The 25,190-nt window shown below is 36.3% G+C and overlaps 3 protein-coding genes across 3 annotated transcripts; all 3 read left to right on the top strand.

Moving 5' to 3' along the window:
- Positions 1-10,459: 10,459 nt before the first annotated feature.
- LOC140974789 (uncharacterized) lies at positions 10,460-11,274 on the top strand. Its single transcript, XM_073438277.1, has one exon. It carries the CDS (start codon positions 10,575-10,577, stop codon positions 11,154-11,156), a length of 582 nt encoding a protein of 193 aa, XP_073294378.1. The 5' UTR covers positions 10,460-10,574; the 3' UTR covers positions 11,157-11,274.
- Positions 11,275-16,945: 5,671 nt separating this feature from the next.
- LOC140975564 (two-component response regulator-like APRR1) lies at positions 16,946-21,658 on the top strand. The gene is made up of 6 exons (XM_073439327.1): positions 16,946-17,551; positions 18,072-18,233; positions 18,328-18,461; positions 18,874-19,035; positions 19,294-19,390; positions 20,465-21,658. Exons 1-6 carry the CDS (start codon positions 17,422-17,424, stop codon positions 21,361-21,363), a joined length of 1,584 nt encoding a protein of 527 aa, XP_073295428.1. The 5' UTR covers positions 16,946-17,421; the 3' UTR covers positions 21,364-21,658.
- A 788-nt stretch (positions 21,659-22,446) lies between these two features.
- Positions 22,447-23,789, top strand: LOC140975566 (uncharacterized). The gene has a single exon (XM_073439328.1). The coding sequence runs from the start codon at positions 22,589-22,591 to the stop codon at positions 23,546-23,548; it is 960 nt and encodes a 319-aa protein (XP_073295429.1). The 5' UTR covers positions 22,447-22,588; the 3' UTR covers positions 23,549-23,789.
- Positions 23,790-25,190: the final 1,401 nt, after the last annotated feature.

Here is a 25,190-nt window from a genome sequence, read left to right on the forward strand (position 1 = left end):
AAGTGTTGTGCCAGATGTTACAACATCTCGGACAACATGCAGCGGAAAATTAAAGTTTGTAATACAAATTTGCTTTAAATAAATACGATGGACAAGATTGAATATGCACAAGTATAAATACTTGTGCGGTGCCTTATGGCAAAAATTAATCACTAGAAAACCAAATCGTTTACACAAAAACCTATCACTAGTGATTATGATAAAAATCAATTTTCTCAACAAGTTGAGAAATAAAGCTTTCTAAAACAACCAACAATATTAAAATGTAAATAAGAAAGCAAAAGAAACGTCAACGAAAACTAGAGTTTCAGAAACACTCTTCGGCCAACTTCGTCACGGATGTTGTCTGAAGATGTTCCCAACACTCAAGGCAACACTTGCTATCGGCAGTCTTCAGGGCAACAGTAACGTTGAAAGTGTTCTTCTCTAAGATTCAGAACGTGCAACGTGCGTGTATAATGTTGAGAAAGAACGGCCAGCCCTACAAAATCCTTGGTCTTCCTTTTTATAGATGAGAGCCTTATCTCATAAGGAAATCTGTTAAACAAGAGAAGATAAGAGTTTGTTTAGAAATAAACTCTATTTAAACATTGATATCATATCTCATCAAATCATTAACAAAAATATAATATCTCAATAAATCAACAATATGCTTAAATATATTTGTACAATTATCTCATTATCTTAAGAAAGGCAAAATCACATAATACTTCCATACTCAATTTAAATCAATAAGGAAAGATATAATTAGGGAAATAATTTAATTCTATAATTCTAACAAACTCGACAATATTATTTCCCTTCAATCTCCCCTTTTTGCCTTTCTTGGACAAAATGAGATCAATTCTATTTATCCTTGTTAGCTCAAATTAACTCCCCCTGAATTCAAGAATGTTTGTCTCCCCCTGAATAAGATACTGTTAGCAAAAGTGTTGTTAGTAATGTTGGCAACATTCAGAGCAACACCTGCACAAAACAAACTTACTCAAAGAGTAAAAGTATAAGAGTCTCGTCACAACTAACAAAAACGCAAAACACTAACACTAGAGCAGAAACATCGAAACCAGAAAAAATAACCCTCATTCATCATTCTCATCATCATCACTGTCAGCCTCTTCGTCATCACTTTCATCCTTAGTTCCAGATGGACAAGCATTATCATCTCCCCTTTTTTGTCCATGAAAGACGCCTACTGCCAACAAAACCTCGATGGTAGTAGTCAAATTCTCATAGTAAGCCAAATCGGCCTTGGCCTGGGCAATCTTTTTACTTGCATGATCAAGATGAGCCTGAGCACCAGCAACTGGAATCTTCAAATACCCCGATGTGGGTGGAGAATCGGTGATATGTGAAGGAGGTCCAGCAGCAGGGGGTGATGTGTCAGAGGTGGAATGCAGAGAAGGACCAGCAGTAGAGGGTACGGTGGTAGTGGCATTCCAAGGAAGATCAACCTTCCTCTTTCCGTGTAGAAGAGCAAGAGCAATCTTCAAAAGTACGCTTTCTGTTATAGAAGGTTCACCAATGTCCTTAACGAACCCCTGAGACACCAGAATTCCATAAATGAGAGATAGAAAAGGGAGTCTGGACGATTTCAATCCCCCGTTGGCATACTGCAGAACCGTGTTGAACACCAGGCACCCAAAATTGAAGGCTGAGTTCCCAATAGCAAAGAGAGTCAGCGCCTGAGCCTTGGTGACAACAGTGGTATTGGAGGTCGGAGTCCAATTGTGGATGGCAATCTTGTGCAGCACTGAATAGAGTGATGTGAGTGTTGCAGCTGAGACCTTATGGGGATGGAGGGGAAACTTACTGACCATTCCACCAGTGAGAACAGAAATCACTTCATCTAAATCTGGAAGAGAACCTTCAGTAACAGCAAGTGTACCATAGTGTGTATTAATGACATCGGAGGTGAATTTGTACAACCTGTTTCGCACAAAAACTTGTCCAAATTTTGCCGATCGCGGATCGCCAACACTCGAAGAGAGATTACCATAGAATTCGAGGACGACCTTATGACAGTACGGAAGAACAGACGAGGTTGTGGAAAACAGACCTCGAGATCTCAGAAACTCGATTAAATTGTACCGGGAAAAAGCTTCCAAATCCACATTGCGTTCCGCAACAAATTCTCGAGTTGCATAGAGAGGCCAATTGGAGAATGCCGTCTCAGAGTAAAACATGTTGTTGTAACTGGTGGCCAGATCATAAGCAGAAAGATCAATGTTGTCCTCAGTGGCCGCAACATCTGAGTCGACAGCCATTGGGTCAGGAGTATTTGGTTTGCTTGCACCACCAGAAACCGTTCCCTCAGCAGATTTAGCAGTAGACTGGCTTGATGCAGTAGGACTCTTAGAAATTCGGGGAGCAGTAGAGGCAGATGAGGCTTTACCTTTCTGAGTTTTCAAGTTGGCCATAAATTGGGCCAACAAAATTTCATCCTCACTTTCTTTAAAAAGATTCTGCGAGGGTTGTGTGGGGGGAGGAGCAGTATCAGAAAGAGCATCAACATCCTGGTCCGAGGAAGACGATGAAAGGGTAACAGCAACCCGAGGTGCAGGTTTTTTACTAGCAACCAATTCGTAGTCACCATCAGCAGAGTCATCTCCCGAAGTAGCTGCAGGATCAATCAACGAAGGGCGAGTGGAAGGTTGGCCCTTGTAACGAAATCTCTTCCCGGGAGTAAGATCAGGGTTGTAGCCGGCCTGCCTTTTTGAGCGTCTTTTTGGAGGAGAGGGTGGATCAAAAACCCTGATGATAGGTGGGTTATCAATGTCCAGGACATTCCCAGACTCACCAGGTGCAATAATCTCCAGGGGTTCCGGTGTAAGAGCAGCAGGGATGATTTGTAAGTTGGAACCTGTGGGTGTTGCATCGGATGTTGTCGGAGAAGGGGCAACATCCTCTGTGTGACCCATTTCACTGCGGATAGCGTGAGGATCAAAACCCTTTCCTGCCATTGTTTAGATTGTGAGAAAAATTTGCCCAAAACGAAGAATAGAAGAGGAATTTGCGAGCAAGAAAATTCGAGAAACAATTAGGCAAGTAATGATAATTTAGGCTATGTAAATCAAACGGATAAGCATAAGCCTACAGTGCAACGGTAACATGCCATATCAGTAATTGACTCAGTCCAACGGTAAAAAAGACTACGGGATTTAACCGTTGCTATCTTCAAAAAATGGTCTCGACAATTATGTGCAATTACTTTTCAAAATAAGTCCAGAAATAAAACCCATATCGAATTTTAGCTCCATTTAACATTAAAGAGCACATGATTTCGATTTCCTGTAAAAATTGGATTTGAATAGAATTTTTTTTTTCTCATACGAATATCCTTATGACATGACAAAATTCACAGTTTAATGTTTATGCATGACTTATGGATGCCTAATAACAGAATGTAACATAAATAGAAAATGAGAACAAATATGAGATATGTGTACAGATGAGGTGTTGTCACAAATGTTGGCAACATCTTCTGACCACACCTACAATTCCATAAACAATTTTTAGTTTTGCTTCACACTAACTTATAACCTTTCTGAACATAGAAGTGGCAGCTCCCACACTAGAAGAACAGTTTTCAATGGACTCTTCTAGGTAGCTTTTTCCATTTTCTTCTATTTCTGTGTTAACATTTAGAAGGGGTAGCTCCCGTACTAAGTGTTCAGCCTTCATTGGGCTACTTTAGGCAGCTTTTTCCATCTTTCCTTCTAACCACAGACCAAATGATTTTAAGTCACAATTTTCAGATTCTTCTAGGATTACTTGTCACATTGATTCAGGTCAAATGATCACTCTTCTTTTGTGACTAATATGTAAAGGTGTGAAGTTTTAAGAGATAACTCAGAATTGTAAGTGCGTCAGAAAATTATGCTACACAGTTTCAACACACCATATCACATTATGAATGTAATGCAGTATGTCTAGGTCCTAAAAATGCAAATGCATGGTAGATGTTGTCGGAGATGTTGTAACATCTGAGACAATATCCAAGAATGATTACATTGCACACATGTTGAGAGATTTCCTAAGGTTGAAGAATCTCTCAAAGTCTAATGCTTTAGTGAATATGTCTGCCAGTTGGTTATTTGTATCAACAAACTCCATTCGTATCAATCCTTTTTCTACAAGATCTCGAATAAAATGATGTCTTATGTCAATGTGCTTTGTTCGAGAGTGTTGTACTGGATTTTTTGAAATGTTAATCGCACTTGAGTTGTCACAGTACATAACCAAAGGTTCACTCTTTAATCCATAATCTTCTATCATTTGATTCATCCACAAAAGTTGAGTGCAACCACTTCCAGCTGCCACATATTCAGATTCAGCGGTTGAAAGTGACACACAGTTCTGTTTTCTACTATGCCATGAGATCAAATTATTTCCTAGATAAAAACATCCTCCAGAAGTACTCTTTCTATCGTCTAAATCCCCAGCCCAATCAGCATCTGAGAACCCTACTAGATTAGAGTTGGTTTCGCGTGTATACCATAATCCTAATTCAATGGTTCCGGCTATGTATCGTAAGATACGTTTTACGGCTTTTAAGTGAGAAATCTTAGGATTAGATTGATATCTAGCACACAAACAAACACTAAACATTAAGTCAGGTCGGCTAGCAGTCAAGTACAAGAGACTTCCTATGATGCTGCGATATAGGGTGTTGTCAGCATTTTCGGCAGCATCGTCTTTGGATAATTTTTCATTTGAGCCCATAGGTGTCTTCATGTGCTTGGTGTTCTCATTAGCAAATTTCTTTATCAGATTTTTGGCGTACTTACTTTGGCACAAAAAGATGCCATCATGCAATTGTTTAATTTGCAAACCAAGAAAGTAACTCAACTCACCAACCATGCTCATTTCAAAGGTAGAAGACATACACTCAACAAAATCATTAGCATGCTTTTGAGACGAAGAACCAAAGATTATATCATCAACATAGATTTGACAAATAAGGATCTCACCTTTGGATTTTTGAATAAACAGAGTCTTATCTACCTCACCTCTTTTGAAACCGATTTCGAGTAGGTATTCAGTCAGTCTGCCATACCAAGCACGAGGTGCTTGCTTCAAGCCATAGAGAGCCTTTTTCAACTTGTACACATGATCAAGATTATGTGGATCCTCGAATCCTTTAGGCTGTCTAACATATACTTCTTCACACAAGATACCATTCAAAAATGCACTTTTAACATCCATTTGAAACAATTTGATTTTCATAAAGCATGCAATGGCTAGCAAAAGTCGGATTGACTCAATGCGGGCAACAGGTGCAAAGGTTTCATCAAAATCAACCCCTTCAACCTGAGTGTATCCTTGAGCAACCAACCTTGCTTTGTTTCGAATGATGTTCCCTGACTCATCAGTTTTATTTTTAAAAATCCATTTTGTACCAATTATATTGCCATGATCAGGGGGTGGAACTAAAGTCCAAACATCATTTCGAACAAACTCTTCAAGCTCATCATGCATAGCATTGATCCAGAACTCATCTTTTAGTGCATCATCGACATTTTTAGGTTCAAGTTGAGATACAAAGCATGAAAATCTAACCTTTGAGTAGTTGGTACTCATGCACACTAGTCCAACCATTTTTCGATAGTCAACTTTGTCTTTCTTTCGGGTTCGAACTTCTTCATGCATCCCTCCAATGATTTGAGATGCTGGATGATTCTTTTGGATTTTGCTTGGAATACACGATCCATCATCCACTGACTCATCATCGCTGTGAGCATCTTCTTGCGATTTGGTGACTTCAGTGTCACATGTTGTGCCAGATGTTGCAACATCTGGGGCAACATCTGCATTCTCCAGTATGATTGGAATTTCCAGTAGGTCTTCCACATTATCTTCAGCAGTTTTCTTCTTGAGATCTGCACAATCATCAAAAACAACATTAATAGATTCCACAATAGTCCTAGTTCTTAAGTTAAGCATATGATAAGCACGACTATCAGTGGCATATCCCAAAAATAAACACTTATCACTCTTTGAATCAAACTTAGCAAGTTGATCCCTGTCATTCAAAGTGTAACACACACAACCAAAAACATGAAAATATTTAAGATTAGGCTTCTTTCCCATGATTATTTCATAAGAAGTCATGGTTGAACCACTTCTTAAATGCACCCTATTTGAAATATGACAAGCCGTATTTAGGGCCTCTGCCCAAAAACGCTTTGAAATACTATTCGAAGCTAGCATCACCCTTGCCATTTCTTGCAACGTCCTATTTTTGCGTTCGGTAATGCCATTTTGCTGTGGGGTTTTTGGTGCTGAAAATTCATATCAAATTCCTTTCCTGTCACAAAAAGATGAGAATAAAGAGTTTTCAAATTCTTTACCATGATCAGTCCTGATCCTTGTCACCTTCAGGTTGTGGAAGTTGGTGATTCTTTTGATCAAAGTTTTGACTACATTGAAAGTATCTGATTTCTCTCTAATAAATCTAACCCATGAAAAACGTGAGAAATCATCAACACACACAAAGGAATATTTCTTACCTCCGAGGCTTTCAACTTCCATAAGACCCATAAGGTCCATATGTAGTAACTCCAGACAGCGTGTTGTTCCAAATGTTGGCAACACTGGATGCGACATGCGAATCTGTTTACCTTTTTGACAAGCTCCGCACACATATGGTATACCAGATGAAAGATTAGGCATACCTCGTACAGCATCGTACTTACTCAATTTTTTCAAGGTTTTGAAGTTTGCATGACCGAGTTTTTGATGCCAAAGGTCGAGTTCAGTAATTTGTGCATGTTTTCATGAACGTTCTTCACCTATTTGATAGCAATTATCCGAAGACCTTGTACCTGTCATTATGCACATGTTAGTTTCATCAAAAACTTCACAAGTATGTTTATCGAACTTCACATGCAAATTATCATCACACAATTGGCTTATGCTTATGAAATTTGAATTTAATCCTTCAACATGAAGCACATTGTGGAGCTTTGGTAGTCCTTCAACATTCAAGGTTCCCTTTCCAACAATTTTTCCTTTATCTCCCCCTCCATAGGTTACTCTACCACATTTTTGTTCAACATAATAGATAAGATATTCTCGTGATCCCGTCATGTGGCGTGAGCTTCCACTATCAAAATACCAATAACCTGCAGTGTTAGTTTTTAAAGAAGTATAGACAACTTTACAGCGAGTCTTTACCTTTGGTACCCAAATTTGTCTTACTGTAGGTCGATGGTGGGAGGTGTTTCGGGAAATGTTGGACAACATTCGGGGCAACATCCGACTCGACTTTCGATTCATGCAGTCATCCCTGAGTTTAAAACAGTAGGGCCTGATATGTCCAGGCTTAAAACAGTAATGACATACATACATGTGTTTTCTTTTCTTAGGAACGGGTGCAGCATGTTGTCTTTTCGGATGATCACTTTTGATTGAGGGCGTGGGTTGAGGCTGTGTTGATGTATCAGCTTTTCCTTTCACAAAAACAGTTGAATTTGAGGATTCACCAATTTCGAACACACTGTCTTTGAAACCTAAGCCTTTCTTGTCATCTCTTCCCATCAAAAGTATGGAATCAAGCTTGGATGTGCTTGAATTGAATTTGGACAAAGTCTCAGTTGCCTTTTGAAGTTCGTCCTTGGTTTTACCTAGTTCCAAATCCTTTTTGCTCAGGATTACTTCAAGTTTGGCAACCACGGCTTTTAGATCGATGTTCTCCTTCATGAGACTTGAGTTCAACTTGTTTCTTTTAGTCCAATCTTCAAACAACTCTTCATAGAGTTTTTGTATACTCTCAAGAGTGATATCTTCATTATCAACTTCCAATTCATCATCTACATTCGAATTTTCAGAAGCTGTAGATTGTAAACAGACTGATTTTTCGCAGATGTTGCGGACAGGTGTGGCAACACCTAGGGCAACACCTGAAGGGTTCACTTGCAGCCAGTGTTTTTCTGTCAATAGTGCAGTCAAGGAGGTTTGATTATCGTCATCAGCGTATTTCTCATCCACATCAGATTCTTCATCGCTTAGGGAAACATTGTAGCCTTTATTTTTCCGCAATATGTTGGCACATTCATTGGCATAGTGACCAAACCCCTTACACTCTCTACATTGCACTGAGTCATACTTCTTTGAGTCAAATTTCTCTCTGCCTTCATTCCTCGGTTGAGATTGTTGTTTGCCAGAAAGTCTTTGTGGTCTTTCAGGTGTAGGAAGACTTGGAAATTTTGAGGATTGTGCATCCTTCTTCTTATCTCTAATTATTTTCAAATAATCCCCGAATTTTTTTGTGATAAAGGAGATAGAGTCCTCACAAAGATCTGATTCATTGACTTCTTGGGATATTTGAATTAGGTCATTGTAGGTGTTGTTTGAAGCTTGGATGCAATTGCTTTCCTTTTATCCTTCTTCTGCATGCATGTCTAAGTTCATCTCAAAAGTCCGAAGTGAACTGATAAGGTCTTCCAAAGCCATTTGCGTCGTATCCTTGGCTTCATCTATCGCACAGATTTTTATGTTGACTCTTTCAGGCAAAGAACGGAGAACCTTACTAACTAGTCGTTCATTAGAGATGGGATCTCCAAGACTGAACGCCTCATTAGCAATTTCTCGTAGGCGACGATCATATTCCAATATGTTCTCAGATTCTTCCATCCTCATTATCTCGAATTTGGAAGAAAGCATTCTCAATCTGTTTCGTCGCACACTTTCGGAACCTTCATAGTGTCTTTGGAGGGTATCCCATGCGCTTTTAGCAGAAGTACAGTTTGTGATTAAACTGAACATGTTTGTGTCAATTGACGTAAATATAGCATTCAAGGCCTTTGAGGTATAGTTCGAACTTTGCACTTCATCAGCAGTCCAGTCAGTTTCGGGTTTTGGTAGGCTGTCACCATCTTGATCTGTCATGCTTGGTGAAGTCCATCCATTGATGACATGCTGCCATGCCCTTTCATCTAAGGATTTTATGTAGTATCTCATTTTGACCTTCCATAGGCTGTAATTGGTTCCATCTAGGACTGGTGGTCAAAGCGCTGCATTAGCAAGTGATGTATCCATTGATTATTTATTCTGTCAACACAAAACAAAAGCCAGAATCAACACTTAGTATGTCAAGTGGAAGCTCTGATACCACTCGTTAGGATTTATTTTGTCCGACAGATAATAAAAATAATGAAAATATCAGAATATGATGTAAAATAGTGAATTTGTGTTTAATCAGAATTAAGTGTTGTGCCAGATGTTACAACATCTCGGACAACATGCAGCGGAAAATTAAAGTTTGTAATACAAATTTGCTTTAAATAAATACGATGGACAAGATTGAATATGCACAAGTATAAATACTTGTGCGGTGCCTTATGGCAAAAATTAATCACTAGAAAACCAAATCGTTTACACAAAAACCTATCACTAGTGATTATGATAAAAATCAATTTTCTCAACAAGTTGAGAAATAAAGCTTTCTAAAACAACCAACAATATTAAAATGTAAATAAGAAAGCAAAAGAAACGTCAACGAAAACTAGAGTTTCAGAAACACTCTTCGGCCAACTTCGTCACGGATGTTGTCTGAAGATGTTCCCAACACTCAAGGCAACACTTGCTATCGGCAGTCTTCAGGGCAACAGTAACGTTGAAAGTGTTCTTCTCTAAGATTCAGAACGTGCAACGTGCGTGTATAATGTTGAGAAAGAACGGCCAGCCCTACAAAATCCTTGGTCTTCCTTTTTATAGATGAGAGCCTTATCTCATAAGGAAATCTGTTAAACAAGAGAAGATAAGAGTTTGTTTAGAAATAAACTCTATTTAAACATTGATATCATATCTCATCAAATCATTAACAAAAATATAATATCTCAATAAATCAACAATATGCTTAAATATATTTGTACAATTATCTCATTATCTTAAGAAAGACAAAATCACATAATACTTTCATACTCAATTTAAATCAATAAGAAACTCCCACTTCTATTTGTACAATTATCTCATTATCTTAAGAAACGCCCACTTCTAAATGAAACTCGGACATCGCTTCCTAATCTTGTTATTCATATTTTTATTCTTATCAATAATATAATTTCATTGATATTTAGTATGTGTATAAATTAGCACAATATTTTATAAAGATACAAGTTTCATATAGTTTATCAATAATAATTAAAAAAATATAATTTAAAGAAATTTGAACAAAAAAATTCATTTTTTCAAGGGACGGTTTCCTTAACTTTATAATTTTTTGAAAAGAATTTTTTTTGATAATTTGTTAATTTTTATTATTATTTATTTGAGAAAAACTTGTGTGAGACGATCTCACGTGTCGTATTTTGTGAGACGGATATCTTATTTGGGTTATCTATGAAAAAGTATTACATTTTATGCTAAAAATATTAATTTTTATTGTGTATATTGATAAAGATTGAATTAAGATATGTGAAACGTTCCGAGACTCGCTCTGTTTATTTAGAAACCCCCAAAACTTACCCCTCCACAGTTTCATTCAACGGACGTGTTCTTCAAAAAAATCTTCTTCCCAAGAACTTTCTCCCCTCAAATTCCAAACCCTAGATCCGATTTCTGAAGAAATTTCGATGGAAATCTCTGTAATATCAGACTCTATATCGCCCGTTGTTTATTCCACGCAAGGATTGGCCTTCTCGAATTTCCTCCTCAATCGCCCATGCAACGTCCTGTCTCCATCGGACGCGTCTCCAGATCAACCCCCATCGCCGCCGTCATCCTCCGCCGCACCTTTCCGTATCTCAGCGGTAGGGCCTCCACCCACCAGGACGTTGACCAAACCACGCCTCCGTAGAACCCGCCGCGTCAAGCAGAAATCCCTGATCATTGATTATGACGGATCTGGAGGAGATGAATTATTCGTTTTCAGCGACGGAGGAGGTTGTAACAACGGTGATGGATATTTTGGGGGCGACGGCGGCGGCCGTCGGGGGTGGAACTTTGGTGGAGACGGAGGTGCTAATTGGGATGAATCGTCCGGTAACTCGATCTCCGACCCTGCTTTTGATTTTGTGTACGAGATTCTATGCTGGATCGCGATGTCGAATTGCTTGCACTTCGCTTTCAAGAAGGTGGTGAGGAACGTGGCCGACGGAATCGGCGATCCGGCGAGGGAAAAGGTTGTTCCGATGCCATTGACACCCGTTTGCTGAATGGTAATAATTTGTTCATGAACTTTGTAGTAACTTACATATTGGTCCATTCAGTTTCAACTATGGAGTAATTCATGTATCGGTGTTTTATGTATATATGGAATTCTTGTTCATTTCATCGCCTGATTTCGAATGATTCAATCCAAATACATCCTCCATGGAATTCTTGTTAATTTCTTCGCCTGATTTCAAATGATTCAATCCAAATACATCCCTCGGTGTTCTGGATTTTGTATTCGAAAAAGCATTTGTCCCGACGAGGACGAAAAACATGATAAACTAGCTATTGATTTTAGATGAAAAATAGTTTTCACACTTGGATGGACTAATTTTGTTCCCAATTCATTGCTATTCTTCCTTCACATCTGGATTCCAAGAAGCTGTAGCTAGGTTGGCAATGAACTAGGGTTGCAAACTGTAAACGAACCACCGGTTGTATCTATCTGTATATGACGAAAATTCGAGGGCAAATCCGTTCTGTCTGGCTCGAGTTCAATAAATACTAGACTAATTTAATATTTCTGCTCGAATTTGGTTCGAATCAAGGTTCTAGTTTCAGCTCTGCTCGATCTATTTAAACATGTTTGCTAACTATTTGAATGGTAGTCGACAAAGGGATTGCGATATCTTTTCCGCCATGGTTGGTTGTCATCGCTAACCATATCATACATCGCAACGACAAAAATTCTTTTGCAATATTTCATGTTACGTCTACCGATCAATTCTTAGTTTAACAAAGAACGTCGGAAAAAATGTTACAGAAGATTTTTTTCGTGTTGTTGCGATGTCAAGGGTTGGCGACACCATTAAGAAGTCATAGCTAAAATATTTCCAACTAAATTATGATTTTCAAGTTATCATTCTCATCTCAAACTATTTATTTTTAGCAGACTCAGCTTTTCTAATTGCACACCAATTACACCAAACAAATTTCTGAAAATTGAATAGTAATCTTAAATGGAAGAAAATAAAAATAATTTTTATTGTAAAAAAATTAGAACAACAGTGATAATAATTAGTTTTTTTAATAATGGTCAAATAAATAAAATTTTTAATAATAATCATAATATTTTCAACTCAACCAAACATTTCAATAATTATCATGTCAGTATGTCTATTGTGAGACGGTCTCACGAATCTTTATCTGTGAGACGGGTCAACCTTACCGATATTCACAATAAAAAATAATACTCTTAGCATAAAAAGTAATATTTTTTCATGGATGACCCAAATAAGAGATCTGTCTCACAAAATACGACCCATTAGACCGTCTCACACAAGTTTTTGTTATCATGTTGTCCCATAAAATCATATTACTATAACTCAATCGCCTTCACAATAAAATCAAACGATACCTTAAAACTTTCAAGATTACTCATTATAAGATTTTTAATATTATTTTTAATATTAAAAAATATTTAAATATAATAATTAATGAAAAAAACTGTTTATGAAGAATTCATTATTATTTTACATTTGCATTAAAAAATAATAGGAATACTTGGGATATTTACTCGACGAGCTTTTGGAACCAACCATGATTTTTACGGCCGAACCCGAACCCTTCACATGTTGTAGGTAGGGGTGGGCGTTCGGATATCTGTGAACCGAACTTGATTTTTTTTTTCGTGTTAGTATCAGTATTCATGTTTTCAAAATCAGACCGGTTCGACCGGGGATCGATCACTGGTCTAATCCGAATCACATTCATAAATCGTTTTTACAGTCAAAATCTGTCAAGAAACGGGTTCACTATTTTTTTTAGAATTTATTTTTTGAGAAGATATTTTTAGAATTTAATTGTTTTTATATTTAAAATTTTTTATTTTTGGTTATATATATTATTATTTGATTTTAAATTTGTTAAAAATATCATTTTAGTAATATTAGAATTTATTTTCTTTGTAATTTTTTGNATAAATATATTTTTTTATTACATATATACAAATTTTATAATTTAAAATATAGTATTTATTATTTTATATATATAACATTTTCGATTCTATCATTGAATTCAATGACCGATCCAGTTATAAAATATTGTCGGTAGTACAATCGGGTCCGGGTACCTGACATACTGCAAACAGTTTTTTTCCTTTAGATTTCAGATTTTTTCTCTCGCTGTTTGTCTATAGTTCTTGTTTAAATCTATCAAAGAAAGAAATTAAGTAAGATTTATTGTCGGGCTACCCCATTTGTTGGATACCCGACCCAATAAACCCGAACCCGCAAACAATTCGTAAGGACACGACAACCATGTTTCAACTTAAAGTAATGATTTTCTTCCTTTTTATTTATCCATGGAAGATGCTGGTAAAAGTTGGATCCATGGACCTCTACAACAAAACACATATGAAATATGTTCATGGAATAATTGTTATTCTATCATGACATTTAGCGAGTTGACAAGACTTAAAGTGACGTATGTTGATATTTCGGACATCATATGATCGATTTTTGTGAGAAACATATTATTCAATGAAATATTATGGGGTATGCTCCGGGGCTCGGTGCTTTCTGTCCTCTCCCTCGAGTTCTTGTCTACTACGCACATATCTCGATTTACCTTCCTGTATGGACAAGAGGTCAAAGGATATTTGAATCATATAGGGGAGTTTATCACCATCAGTAAACCTTTCGGAAAAAAGGGAAAAAGACTTCAAATTTGGATCCAAATAATGTTAAAGACTTCAAATTTGAACTATCTATTAAAAATGTCTTATGTGAGATGATATCAGAGATCTTTATTTATGAAATTAATCAACTTTGTCAATATTTACAATAAAAAGTAATATTTTGACATAAAATGATATTTCTTTTTATAGATGACTTAAATAGAATATCAATCTTACAAAATTAACTCATTAAGAACCAAGTTCTTTTCTTGACATCTTTGCAACATAAGGGAATGTTATGTAAACTGTGATCAAATGAAGAGCCAAATACCGAGAAGTCATCCATGAATACTTCCATAATTTCCTCCACCATGTCTACAAATATGACCATCATACACTTCTGGAAAGTAGCAGACGCATTACATAGCCCAAAATGCATCCTTCTAAAAGCTATGTTCTTCTTCTCTAACCTCTGAGGGTATGGAAGGATCGGTTTCAGTATAGGAGTCCGTTCAACTTCAAGTTCAATCTTGGACTCCTCAATTTTCTTCTCCTTTATATCCTTACACTCATCCTCTAGAATTGAAATGTTAGTTCATAGCGAAATCTAAATAAAAACAAAACATGTTTGAAGATTTAAACATCTCAATACAAGAATAACAAAGCGAATAATCAGATAACAATCAATTTATGGCCAGTAAATTGAAATCGAATAAAACTAGTAAACACAATTAAACCAAAAAAAATTCAATCATATAAACAACTGAGTCAAAATTATCGTGTCAACAAAGTTACATCATCCTCTAGAATGAAAATATTAGTTCATAGCCCCAACTTGTATGTATTCTATATCCTACAACTACTACCAAATGAAGCTTATTCACTTACTATCCAACCAAAATTTGAGAGAAATAAGTTCATTGGTGTTGAAATGATTCAACCTCTCCTTGAAAAGAAAAAGAAAAATAAATGTGTATAAAGGAGTTGAAAAAGAAACAAAAGAAGAAAAACAATTAAACTAATGAATCAAAGTGGCGAAGAAAGAAAAAAAAAGGGAAATTGAGGATGTGAATGATGAGAAAATAATAAGTGGATGTTAAATGAAATGAGAGTGAAAATGATGAAATTCAAATATTTCACTCAAATTTTAATTTTCATATCCTTTTATTATGGTCATGAGCCAAAATCCGACTTTATAAGCCTACAAGACCTGTTAGTCTTTTCACATTGATCCAATATACTAGTGGAGAAAAATTGTTCAAGTCAAGCTTATGGATACCTGATAAACATAGTTAGCAAGTATGGACTTTAATCATTTGTATGTAAGCATCTCATTGTTTGACATCAAATTTTTTGTGTACTTGTGTTGAATATCTTATTAGCCAAATAATCACTATTAAAGTTCTTTGTGATCTGTGTAAGTGAATTTGTATCTTAATGAAATTGGGTTGAACTGAGTTGAAGATTTCTTGAGTTTATAAGGTGAATGGGTGTTGTGAATCTATTTGAACATTCGATTGGATAAATGAACATTGACATATCACACACGCACGTGACTCTTGAGTGATTGTGAATTACATGAAAATAGATAAGTCGGAGGCTAATGTCAATGTTTGTATATCCATTAGTTATAGTTGTTAGCATTAATTCTTGATTGAGTTCTTATTTTTATTTTGCTCAAGACTAGCAAAAGTTCAAGTTCGGGGAGTTTGATAAGTGCAAGAATTTCACTTAATTTATTTGAGAATCCATTTGAATTATGTTAGTTTCGAACAAAATTATGTTTGGTATTTGCTGTTTTTGTGTCGTGCAGGAGATGAATAACTATTGGATGGTTGATGGTTATTAGTGGTGTTTTTTATCGCGAAAGATTGGTGGACAAGCACCGCAACGTCAAGGAAGAAGCTCTGCAACGCTAAGGCTTCAAGGAGGAAAAAACAAGCGCTCAAACCTAGAGCCGCAACGCCATAATGTTCGAACCACAAGCGCAGCAGCGCCAGCACTGCCGAACCGCAAGCGCCTAGGCACTACATCACTAGCACCACGGTGCCATAATGTTCGAACCATAAGCACCGCAGCGCAAGAACTGTCGAACCGCAAGCACCTAGGCGCTACATCACTAGCACCGCGGCGCTACTTTTAGATTCTACGGGCGCCTAGGCGCTGAACCACAAGCGCCGCAGCGCTGTCACCTGCGAAGGAAGACAAATGGGCTTCAATTTACGGGCCCGAACGATGCATAAAAATAAGAATAGGGTTTCAGATATTGCAGTCGTTTTTGGGGAGAGACGAGAGCACACGCTGGAGAAGAAGAATTGGAATGCCAGGATGATCGCAATGACAAAGAATGACGAATCTGGGGACAAAGACGCCACTTCTGATTTGCTATCTAATCTTTCGCCCCTTTTTAATTCTTGTATCGAGATGTCTAAATCTTCAAACATGCTTTGTTTTTTTTTTTTTCGGATTTCGCTATGAACTAACGTTTCCATTGTAGAGGATGATGTAGCTTTGTTGACACGATAATTTTGACTCGGTTTTTTATATGATTGAATTCCTTTTGGTTTAATTGTATTTACTAGTTTTATTCGATTTCAATTTACTGGTCATAAATTGATTGTTATCTGATTAATTCTACAACTCGAGAGAGGGACTAGAATTATGGATCTTTAGAGGCACATCGTTAAATTTTATACTGTTCGGAAGACGTATAACTTTAGCGAGACTTAAGTAAGATCATTGTTTGAACATATCATTTGAACTTAGATTCTTATTAGGAATGTTTGAATCAAAATCTGAATAATACACTTTATTTGTCACTTGAAAAATGGAGAATAAAATAATTAAATATTCTTAGTCATTAAGCAACTGATATTCATGAATATAAAAGCAACCAAGAATAGTTATCGTGGAAACTAATTAGTGAAATCATTCGTCTAGATATATTCTCGCATTGACATTTTTTCAATTCGATGATTCGATTAATATTTATTTGTAATTAATTCATTTTGAATAAACCAAATTTGTCATCTATTCTTCTAGATAAAACCGACTAGCTGAGTCATCTTGAAATAAGCAACATATTTACTCGGATTGGTGCATATAATAAGTACAATTTATATATATTTACCGGGCCCACTAACAATCCGTCTTCACCGTTGATAGGACGACGGCCACATGGCCAAATGGGTACCTCACCCATTGGGAAAAACACCATTAAAGCACTGAGATTTTTTCTTCCATATCTCTACCGAGCTTCTGAATCACTCTGCTGCTGTAGATTTTGTTGGTTTCTACAGGTGGATACAGCCGCTGGATCGTTAGCGTGGCGGTGTTGAGAGTCGTCGGATTGGAAATTTCTGCTCTTTCCCAATTTTTTTCCATGTTGTGATAGATTTCTCGATTACCTTCTATGGATTGTGATGTGATTAACTGCCAGTAATGGTTGGAAGAGGTCAACTTTTCACTTTTCTCAATTGGATATTGCCTTTTGTGCTGAGTTAATGATCTGTACGATGGAAATTAGAAGCGAGAGGAGATTTGATTTGTTGTAGGTCCGGAATTTAGTTATGGAGTATCCATAGTGTTAAATCTATTGCGGGTTTGATTAGGAGCCTGTTTTCAGGTTAGAGTCTTGGTTTTTGGGGGTGATGGAGAATGAAACGGGGAAGAGTGGGGATGTGTTCATCGATCGGAGTAAAGTGAGGATTTTGCTCTGTGATAATGATGACAAAAGTTCCGAGGAGGTATACACGCTTTTGTGTAAATGTTCTTATCAAGGTATTCTCATTTTTGTTCTTTAGCAATTAATCTTTGATTGTTTGTGTTATTTTGTTATGATTTTGAGCAATTGTTCATAATTCAGAAATTTATTTGTCATGCGTTTGCCTGTTTTTTCATGTGTTGACTTGGATAAGATGAAAGTTCACGCCTTTCTCATGATTAAGATATGGAAAAGATTGGTAGTTTGTGAAATATTTGATTTCTGCCATTTAGACGAACAAATTCTATTAACGATTGCATCCCTTTTAAGATTTGATATTCTGGTAAGACTGCTATTCTTCCAATTCCATTTGATAAAATGATTTAATTAGAAAGCTTTGTTTTTTACGGGCCCATCATAGGATTATTTGGCTAGATTGATATATAAGGAGCCAGAAGAACAGCAAATGCAGTTTACTTGTCCAAGTATAAAATAAATTGCTTCTGAAAAAATTTTAATTGCAGGAAACTTTTAGTAGGAAGTTTCATGTAGATTTTGATTCTGAATATAGTTGGCCCTTGGCCCCTTGCTTTCCAGTTATTTCTGTAAGATCACCAAGACAGGTGATTGATGCACTGAATGCTGCGGGGCCTGATATTGATATTATTCTCTCGGAAGTTGACCTTCCGATGTCTAAGGGTTTGAAAATGTTAAAATATATCATGAGGGACAAAGAATTGCGGCGGATTCCAGTGATCAGTAAGTGTACATTTTATTTACATTGTGTATTTCATTGAGTTAAAGACAGGTTGGTTTAATTGTCATCCTTTGGTTGTATTGTTTTGCTTGCTAGTGATGTCAGCTCAAGACGAAGTTTCTATTGTTGTTAAGTGCCTAAAATTTGGAGCAGCTGATTATCTTGTGAAGCCATTACGTACGAATGAGTTGTTGAACTTGTGGACACACATGTGGAGAAGAAGGAGAATGGCAAGTACTCTTTTCTCATTAAGAAGTTGTTTCATTTCACTGGTTTTCATTTGTTTTCTTAGAGAGCAGTGTGACGACTTTCTTTATTTTTAAAATTCAGATATCGACTAGTCTCACGCGTCACACATGCTTGGAACTTTTTTAACTTGTTTGAGGTTTATACCTGGACACAAAAGTTTGAGGACGTGTGGTTGTATGATCTTTTGAATCTTTAAGATAATAGCTATTCTGGTTGTGTAGCTATCGAGAAACAAAGCTTCTTTTACTAGGGCTATTCATCCAATTTCTACAGGGAGTGGCACATGTATGTGATAGTATTTTTTTCCTTGGGCATGGTGTATATCAGCCATTTTTGGTGTTTTATTTTGGTATTTGTGTTATGACGGTTTATCTCTTGATTTTACGTTGACAGCTGGGACTTGCTGAGAAGAGCATTGTAAATTGTGATCTAGATCTGGTAGCTTCGGATCCTAGTGATCCTAACACCAACAGCACTGCTTTATTCTCGGATGACACAGATGACAGGTCTCTGAAGGGTAATAACCCAGAATTTTCAACACATCAGGAAGAGGAGGTGAGTTTGAATTTGAGAACCATATATGGACGACACTAGCCATGATAGTTTTTGACCTTTCATATAAACATTATCATCAATTTCTTAACATTGAAGACAAACAGTTTATTACTGGTCTTAAAAGAGCATGTATAGGTTTATCTCAACAAAGGCTTTGGGACCAGTAATTGTTTTTAATGGCAAGGAGTAGCGTAGGGGATTTTCCATTTTGGCCAAATTGTTTGTCAACTAACCTGACTCCATTCGCATTGTGTTTAGATTCCTGCTACCAGAGCTGCTACTCGGATAGAGACTGTGATTTGTGATCTTTCAGTGTGTCAGCCTGTCGTGACACAAATAAGTGACAAACAGACAGGTGACTGGATCACGAATTTTTAAATTATTTCAGACAGCCTATAAATTAAAAATAAGAATCATATTTCCCTGAAGCATGTGGAGAGAATATATCATGCATCACCATTTGACAAGTTACAATCACTGCTAAGTGCAGGAAGCATATATTTGGAATGAAGTATCTGCTATATTTAATAAATAGTTTTGTAAAAATGAGGAGCATTTTGATCTCCGTCCATCTTAGAACCATCTTCTTGTAGGAGTTTGTTGTTACATATACTGGTGCATGATCGACTAGTCCAAATAAATTGAAAGGATTTGGAGTCGAGTTCTAAATAAAGCTGTGGTCTTTACTTTTGCATTATTTAAACTCGTTCAATTTTACTTGGACTTATCAAAATCTTGAAGATGCTTTTCCCATTCCCCGTTGTTTATGGTCAAATAGCATCCAGAAATATCATTAAAGTTTCTATGATTGGTGTATTTGAGATTACCAGAATTTTTTACAATGTGAAATGGGAAGAATAAATTATGTGAACTGATGCATTTCTGTTGGAAGAAAGTATTTAACTAGACTAATTAATAAGGCATTTAAACATTGAATACTAAATAAAGTTATAAACATCCATTAAATATTTCAATGCAAGGAAGGTTCTTCACATAAAGATTGTTCCTTTTCTCCATCAGTGTTCTCAGTTAGTCATGACTAGTTGCGTTACTCCTCTCGTCACAATTTTCCATGTTCACTGATGGCACGTGCTATGAGACATTTTTTAACTGATTTCTTGAAGTCTGCCTTATTCTTAAATTTTAGATCAGTATATTTAATTCTCTGTTTAAAATATGTTTCATTTTCGAAGCGACTTTATGCGGAGTTGGTTTTCCACAGTTTTATTTGGATATTTGTTTTGAGTGTGACGTCAAATTATAGCCTACTGATTTAGTTACTCTGGAGGCACCTTTGATTCTTTTCTACAATGACTACGAAACTCCTGATAATTAGGAAATAATAATGGTCTGCTAAATGAAAACATTAATCTCTGTTTTATTGTCTCCCGTGTGCATGTAACTAAATGTGGACTTGAATGCTTTCCAGGACAAATTTCGTCTTTTCTGAAAAAGGAACTAAAAATAGGCGAGTCTTCTGCCTTTTTCACGTATATCAAGTCAACCATACCCGACAGCACCACTCGAGGGCCACCTTCTGTTCATGAAGATGAACCTCAGCATCTGAAGATAGTAAGTGGTCAAGCTGTTATTGACATCCAACAGCAGGATATCACAAAGACCATGGAAAATCGTTCTGATGGTGATGAATATCACTGCAGTAACAGTTTTCACGATTCTTTCTTTGCTGAGAGGTCATGTACTCCTGTATCTCATGATATCTCACAACAGAGGAACTCGGACGAAGATTTCTGTCACTCACGTGTGCGTTTAGGAAACGTTGGTGATGCGACCGGTCATTACACTCATGCTGCTTATCCTTACTACGTGCCCGGAGTAATAAATCAAATAACGATGCCACCAGACTCAATGTCTCAAAAGCACGCACTGGATACACACAACCATTCTAATCTTGCTATGTTGCCTCCATACAATCACATTCCTCAATTCCCACCTCACGTCCAAGGGATGGCGCCTTATCCATACTACCCCCTTGGTATATGCTTACAACCTGGTCAAATGCCTGCTCCCGCTCCTCATTCATGGCCATCTTTGAAATTTTCGTCAATGAATGAAGGGAAGTCGGGTAAAGTTGATCGAAGGGAGGCAGCCTTGATGAAGTTTAGACAAAAGCGGAAAGAGAGGTGTTTTGACAAGAAGATCAGGTATGTAAACCGGAAAAAACTCGCAGAACGTAGGCCTCGCCTGAGGGGCCAATTTGTGAGAAAGGTTAATGGCATTACTGTGGATCTTAATGGGCAACCAGCTTCTGCTGAAGAAGAAGAGGAAGATGACGAAGAGTATGATGAGGAAGAGAATGATTCTTAGCATGGATGGGATTCGATCTTCTCTTCTGAATCTAAGACTAACATTGGAACTGGTAGAGCTGTTTGAAGAGATTCTCAGTAGATTTCTCGGTGTCTGTCACTTCTCCCGTTGTGACACGTAGAGTAACTAAACTTTGTGACATTTATCATTAGCATCACCCGCATGTTATTCCAATTTCAGTATATGTAATAATGGAAATGGATATGAACAAAATGAAGAAGTAAAGACAGAAATGGAACTATCCTAATAAAGCAACCACTACGGCTCCAATTTAGGATAGACCTTGTTCCCACCACATTTGGAAGTTGAACTGTTATTCTACAATACAGTATATCACAATGAAACATAGAAACAAAAAGAACCCACAAACCTTGGTGCTTGGATTTTATACCATCAACTTTACCTTCACGTAAAGGACATCTAGGCCTATATTTAATCCTAAATCATGATGATCGCCAAAGTAAAATAATGAGTAATTATACCCAAGATTATATCCCGTTTCTTGGTAAAACGTTATTATTATTATTATGACATCATTTCATTTTTCAACCGCAAGCAACTATACAAACCCCTTAACTTGTGTTGTAAGTTCTCACAAGTCACAACCATTATGATGTTATTTGTCTTCTTGGAAATTCCTAATCTGTCAACAAGATCTGTTGGTTTCATACCCCACACTAGCTGTTAGCTGAAGTTTGTTTTTTTCCTATTTGTAAATGTATTCTGATGCCAATATAAACAACTTTTGTATATAATATATATATATTTTGCAGATTAAACATGGTCATTTAAAAGGGACAATTTTTAGTACCTTTGTAACTAATGTCAAGATTTGGAGATCCCAAAGTAATTAGTTAATAACTTAAGCCACAAAGCTATTCCAAACAAAGCCAGTCTGATGAAACCAAAGCTCTAAAACTACTCCAACTAAGCTTTTGCTGTTAGTTTTTAGTTGTTGGCCAATCCATTCCACCAAAAAACTACACTTTCCCAACACCTCCAAACTACCAAAACAGAATTCTATATTTATATCGATCCCATGTATATTATAATTCCACAAAATTTGTATTTTATTTTATTTTTAGCATAATTGGCACATTAAATATATCTCACAATTGGAAAGCATAAACCCCAACTAAACACATAATATACATCCCATCTTAAAACTTCTATTTGCACCCCCCATTTCAAGAATCAACACCACTCTCATCTTTCCTTGATCCAAATGGAGAAAACAGCCGCAATCATTAGAAGATCCATCTTCACTTTCTTAAAGAACTACCAGTACTTCACCTCAACTCCATCTCTTCTCGCCCTCCCATTCGCAGTCTTGTGCCTCGTGTCCCAGCTGATCGTCCCCATGTCGCCGCTTTTCCGGATGATCCACCTCCGTTTAAGGTCACTTTTGCTTGCTGCGGGGTTCCCTCAATCAGCAGAGCTCTTTGCCATTCTCAATCTTAAACTCTCTCAGACAATTGTAAACTATCTTTTCTCCTTACCCTTTGCCATTTCCTTTCTTCTTCTCGCCAAAGCATCCGTAATCCAAGCCGTCGAGCGTAAAAAACCAGAGCAGAAACATGCGTTCGCTTCTTGGATTCAACTGCTCAGCCCCCTCCTTATCACACAATTTTGTAACTCATTACTCATTCTTTCCGCGAACGCCACTTGCTTCTGCCTAATAGTCGTGTACTTCAACTTTTTTGACATGTTGGGAGCCCTTTCTGCACCTGGATCTTCACTACTTTTGTCGGCATTAGGTGCCATAATCTACTCTATCATTCTTGCCAATGCCTATGTTATATGCAATCTTGCATTAATATTATCCGGATACGAAAAGGCCGGCGGCTTTATCTCAATCCTCAAGACTTATGTGCTGATCCAAGATAGAACTGCAACTGCATTATTATTAGCTTTGCCATTCAACATGGCCTTAGCAGGCATTGAAGCCTTGTTCCAGTACCGCGTTGTTCGATCCTATAATCGAGCTTTTGCCTTGAACTCAACCATGGTTTTTGAGGGATTTCTCATTGCATATTTGTATGCTATGACACTAGTTCTTGATACAATTGTGGGTTGCATTTTCTTCAGAAGTTGCAGAACAACAGAACCAGAAACCGATCGAGAGGAAACGTACTTTCACGGGATCGAAATCCATGATTGTAAGTTTCTCGCAAAAGGGGTTTGAACTGGTAATTCATTGAAGAAACCTTCTTTCCAGAAATCAACGAGATTCATTACATTTTTTCCTGAAAAATGTATTGTTTTTGTATCTCAAACCTATTTCCAATGTGGGAATTTGCAGTCTCAAAAAACATGTAGATTTTGTAAGTAATTCACAGCTGAGTTTGGATTGAGATGGAATGTAAGTGATCTATCCATTGTTCCAATTTCTTGCTTTGATTTCATAAATGTTGATCAAAAAATTAACTCGATGAACATTATTTTTTTTATAACAAAAAAATTCTATAAATTTTTATATGAAGTTTTATTTTTTTTCAAGGAAAAAATATTTTTTTATATGTAATTTTATCAAATATAAACAGTTGATGTGTAGGGAAATGATTAGAACATGGACAATTAGATGTATGAGTATGATAATATACCAACTCTTGATGGCAAGTACCCAACTCTCTTAAAGTTAAGGTACCTAATCTTTTAAAATATTTAATTAATTTATGTATATTTAAAAATATAAAATTTACACAAGAAAAAAAAAAGATTTTTCCAAATAAAATATTATACCAAAATGGTATAATTTATGCATTAAATGAAAACCAATCTCCTATAAATCTATTTCAAACTTTAGTCTACAAAAAATATTCTTTTTTTATTTTATTTAGAATTTAAATAGTTAACTTAATTAATTACTTTGCATTAAGCATTGTAGAAAAATTACTATTTCGATAATTAAAGTTAAAATGTAACTTTTGATTAAATAATACAAGATAGGTGATACCAATTGTATCATTTGATTTTCTATATTCATCTCGTAAATGATCTATTAATGCATTTCGTATAAATAATATTATATTGAAACTAAGTAGAAATAAAATCAACAAATAATATTTTGAAATTAATTTTCAATGTTAACAAAAATTGTTATTGTATTTCTAACATATTTACTCACGTGTGAAGTTGCAAACACAAGAAAGAAACTGAAACTGAATTTAACCAAACTGAATTTCTGGAGAGCTTTAGTGTTTTGATGATATCTCTCAGATAGATGATTCAAATGACAATCCGCTAACTTGACTGATCAGAAAACTCAATTTTGAACATGTCGTAACTCACATCAGTTGGACAAAATCGAATGTTATCTAGGCCAATCTGATCGCTGAATTATCAAATTGATTGCACGAAAATAGCAATAAGTTGAGTATGAGCAATTGCAGTATTTTCCCGATATCTCTCAGCTCGTTTATTGGAATGAAGCAATTCAGTATGCGTTCGAAAAATAAGACAATGATCTACAAATTATCTTCAGAAGTCAAAATCTGAATCAAAACTTAAGATGCTGATAAATAACGACGAAGCTACTGGTTTTGCACAAACTGAAATCAGCGAGGCTGATTTCAGCACATCAGTTGTTGAGCAGCTGACCAATTTTGAACTAAATCAATTGATCAAAGTTGATTAGTTGACCATTTTAAGCTCGAGAAAATATCCAGTAAGGCGAATTTGACCGTTACAATTTCAGAAATAGTACATAAACTTTCCAAACGGTCATATTCTTGTATTTAATGTATATATCATTGTTGGGGCCTATAAATAAAACATTTTGAAGAGGATTCAAAGCATGTGCAGTTAGCACGAAGAAATCTGCTAGT

Source organism: Primulina huaijiensis, chromosome 4, assembly GCF_012295235.1.
Source record: "Primulina huaijiensis isolate GDHJ02 chromosome 4, ASM1229523v2, whole genome shotgun sequence".
Classification (NCBI taxonomy): domain Eukaryota; kingdom Viridiplantae; phylum Streptophyta; class Magnoliopsida; order Lamiales; family Gesneriaceae; genus Primulina; species Primulina huaijiensis.

What these genes read in the sequence shown, in the direction of transcription:
- LOC140975564 (XM_073439327.1), top strand. Translation starts at nt 17,422, where the DNA reads ATGGAGAATGAAACGGGGAAGAGTGGGGATGTGTTCATCGATCGGAGT. An exon ending in GTGTAAATGTTCTTATCAAG is followed by an intron (nt 17,552 to 18,071) that starts GTATTCTCATTT and finishes CTTGCTTTCCAG; the next exon opens with TTATTTCTGTAAGATCACCA. An exon ending in TGTGGAGAAGAAGGAGAATG is followed by an intron (nt 18,462 to 18,873) that starts GCAAGTACTCTT and finishes TTACGTTGACAG; the next exon opens with CTGGGACTTGCTGAGAAGAG.
- LOC140974789 (XM_073438277.1), top strand. Translation starts at nt 10,575, where the DNA reads ATGGAAATCTCTGTAATATCAGACTCTATATCGCCCGTTGTTTATTCC.
- LOC140975566 (XM_073439328.1), top strand. Translation starts at nt 22,589, where the DNA reads ATGGAGAAAACAGCCGCAATCATTAGAAGATCCATCTTCACTTTCTTA.